At 61.7% G+C, this 2,824-nt stretch overlaps 1 protein-coding gene across 1 annotated transcript; it reads left to right on the top strand.

The window, feature by feature from the left end:
• Window positions 1-123: 123 nt before the first annotated feature.
• Window positions 124-1,847, top strand: PAM16 (presequence translocase-associated motor 16 homolog (S. cerevisiae); the record flags this gene model as incomplete). The annotated part of the gene is made up of 4 exons (XM_009080409.1): window positions 124-208; window positions 1,048-1,187; window positions 1,469-1,534; window positions 1,692-1,847. Coding segments are annotated over 4 exons (378 nt in total), but the record flags the coding sequence as incomplete, so codon positions are not given.
• Window positions 1,848-2,824: the final 977 nt, after the last annotated feature.

The raw sequence follows: 2,824 nt of genomic DNA, 5'->3' as shown, positions 1-2,824 counted from the left end.
CCCCAGGGGATGGGGAGCAGTGCCAGGGCCAGGGCCGTGCAGGGCCTGAGGGGAGGTGACAGGGCAAAGGACTCTGCTGGGGACAGGGCCCGTGGTGGCTGTGACAGCAGGGTGTCCCCACAGGCCAAGTACCTGGCACAGATCATCCTGGTGGGGGCCCAGGTGGTGGGACGTGCCTTCATGCGGGCGCTGCGCCAGGAGTTCGCAGGTAGGAGCTGGGATGCCGCTCCGTGTGCTCCCTGTGCCCACACTGTCCTGCCCTTGTGTTGGGTTGGTGCTCCCTGTGCCCACACTGTCCTGCCCTTGTGTTGGGTTAGGGCTCCCTGTGCCCACACTGTCCTGCCCTTGTGTTGGGTTAGGGCTCCCTGTGCCCACACTGTCCTGCCCTTGTGTTGGGTTAGGGCTCCCTGTGCCCACACTGTCCTGCCCTTGTGTTGGGTTAGGGCTCCCTGTGCCCACACTGTCCTGCCCTGGGGATGCTGCTCCATGTGCTCCCTGTGCCCACACTGTCCTGCCCTTGTGTTGGGTTGGTGCTCCCTGTGCCCACACTGCCCTGCCATGGTGTTGGGATGCTGCTCCCTGTGCCCACACTGTCCTGCCCTGCCCAGCCCAGGCACCACTCCACATCCCCACCCTTCTCCTGGCACCCCAGTGCTCCCCATCCCCAGGCTGTGCCCACAGGGAACACCCGCCAGGTTTTCCCAGGGTGACAGTCCTGCAGTGGCCCGATGGCATTTCACCCTGAGCCAGGCTCCCAGCAGCATTCCCAGGCTCTAGCCCAGCCCCAGCACACTGCCAGGATCCCAGAGATCCCAGAGCTCCCAGCACCCCAGAGTGGGATAATCCATGGGACATGGCAGCCCCAGCCCTGCCCTGTCTGCAGCAAACTGCCCCTCTGATCCATGTCACCTACCCAGGACCACATCCTGGTGACCTCGGGGGCAGTGTGAGGGGGCAGAGGGGTGACCCTGTGGCCTGAGCACCTCAGAGTCCCCAGGCTTTGCTGGCTGAGCCCCTGAAGTCTGGGGCCCCTCGGTGTCCCCACAGCGAGCCGAGCGGCGGCCGATGCGCGAGGGCGTTCCGAGAGGCCACAGTCTGCTGCCGCCTCCAGGATCATCGGCATCAGCCTCCAGGAAGCTCAGCAGATCCTCAATGTCTCCAGCCTCAACCCCGAGGAGATCCAGAAGGTAGAGCCTTCAGAGCCAGGGAGGGATGGTGCTGGGCGTGGGGGTGACGGCTGGTCCCCGGAGGGAGTTGGGTGTTGTTCTGGGCCCAGTTAATCCCAGTTTGAGGATTCCCTGTGGGATCCTTGGAGGTGCCCAATGGGAACATGGGGACTCACAGAGGGTTAACCATGTCCCCAGGATCACAGCTGTCATCTCCAGCACTGCTGTGGGGAGTGGGAGGCCACTGGGGTTTGGGAATGGGCAGGGTGGAGATGAATCTGACCTGGAGCTGCTCTTGGCAGAACTACGACCACTTGTTCAAGGTGAACGACAAGTCGGTGGGAGGCTCCTTCTACCTGCAGTCCAAGGTGAGCACGAGAGGAGTGGAGTGGGAGCTGCAGCAGCTCCAGCCTGCCAAGGCACCTGCCCTGCCTGGGATTTGGCAGAGGCAGAGCCTGGGGTTGCAGCAGGGAGGGGAGGGGACAGCCCAGTCCCTCCGTGTCACCGTGTCCCCCTGTCCCACAGGTGGTGAGAGCCAAGGAGCGGCTGGACGAGGAGCTCCGCATCCAGGCCAAGGGCAACAAGGAGAAGGGGCAGAAAGCCGAGACGTGACTCCTGCTATCCCTGTCCCCTGTCCCTCACCCTTAACTTATAGGCTGCCAATAAATACCATGTCCTCCAGCACCTGGCCTGGCTGCTCTCAGCAGAGATGTGCCCACTGTGAGGCGCTGGGTTTGCCCTGGGGAGGAGGAGGAGGAGGGAGGCAGCTGAGGAAGGAGGAGTGTCCCTGGGGCATAAAGGGCTGCCAGGGCTCAAATGGCACTGGGGGAAGCCGTGGGAGCTGTTCTTGGGGGGGTTGGATGCTCTTGGACTACATGCACTGATACTTCTGGCTCTGAACCCTGGGAATGCTGTGCCATTACCCTTCTCCCTCTGTGGGTGACTGCTCGGTTGGGGCAAGGGGCTGTGGGGGTACACACTGTGGTTGGCCGCACCTGTAGCTTGGCCTGGAGACCCCACCAGGGCTTCACCCAGCCCTGAGGCTACCTGACCAGGAGTGTGGGGACACGCTGGGCTTGGGCAGAGCCATGCCCCGAGCTCGCACCCATCCCTCCAGCATCCCTCTGTCCCCAGCGTGGGCTCTTCGCCGCTGCCACCACGGCCACGGGACTGAAACAGGAACTTACTTCAACTTTATTGTTTTCTTAATAAACTTCCTCTCCCCTGGACGAATATAGTGTTACAGTCGTTAGCTTATCTCGTACTTGTGCAGTCCTTACGCGCTACGCTAACAGCGATGGAGCCCAACAGGAGGAAAATAAAAACAACCCAGAAACTACGATAGAAAGGCACTGGACGAATATAGTGTTACAGTCGTTAGCTTATCTCGTACTTGTGCAGTCCTTACGCGCTACGCTAACAGCGATGGAGCCCAACAGGAGGAAAATAAAAACAACCCAGAAACTACCATAGAAAGGCACTTCGAGACCGTTAAAATACTGATGTCCTGGAATGTGCAACAACAAACCGACAAGGAGCGAGGAGACGTTACACCGGCCGGGGCGGCCTGGTCGATGGCCCGCGGCCATGCGGGGCTGGGGCAGGGAGACCTGCTCCCCGCGGGGCGTGTGGCCAGGGCTCCTTCCGCGGGACACCCC

This window comes from Acanthisitta chloris, unplaced genomic scaffold (genome assembly GCF_000695815.1).
Source record: "Acanthisitta chloris isolate BGI_N310 unplaced genomic scaffold, ASM69581v1 scaffold31418, whole genome shotgun sequence".
Taxonomy (NCBI): Eukaryota; Metazoa; Chordata; class Aves; order Passeriformes; family Acanthisittidae; genus Acanthisitta; species Acanthisitta chloris.
This window is presented reverse-complemented; position numbering and strand designations above follow the sequence as displayed.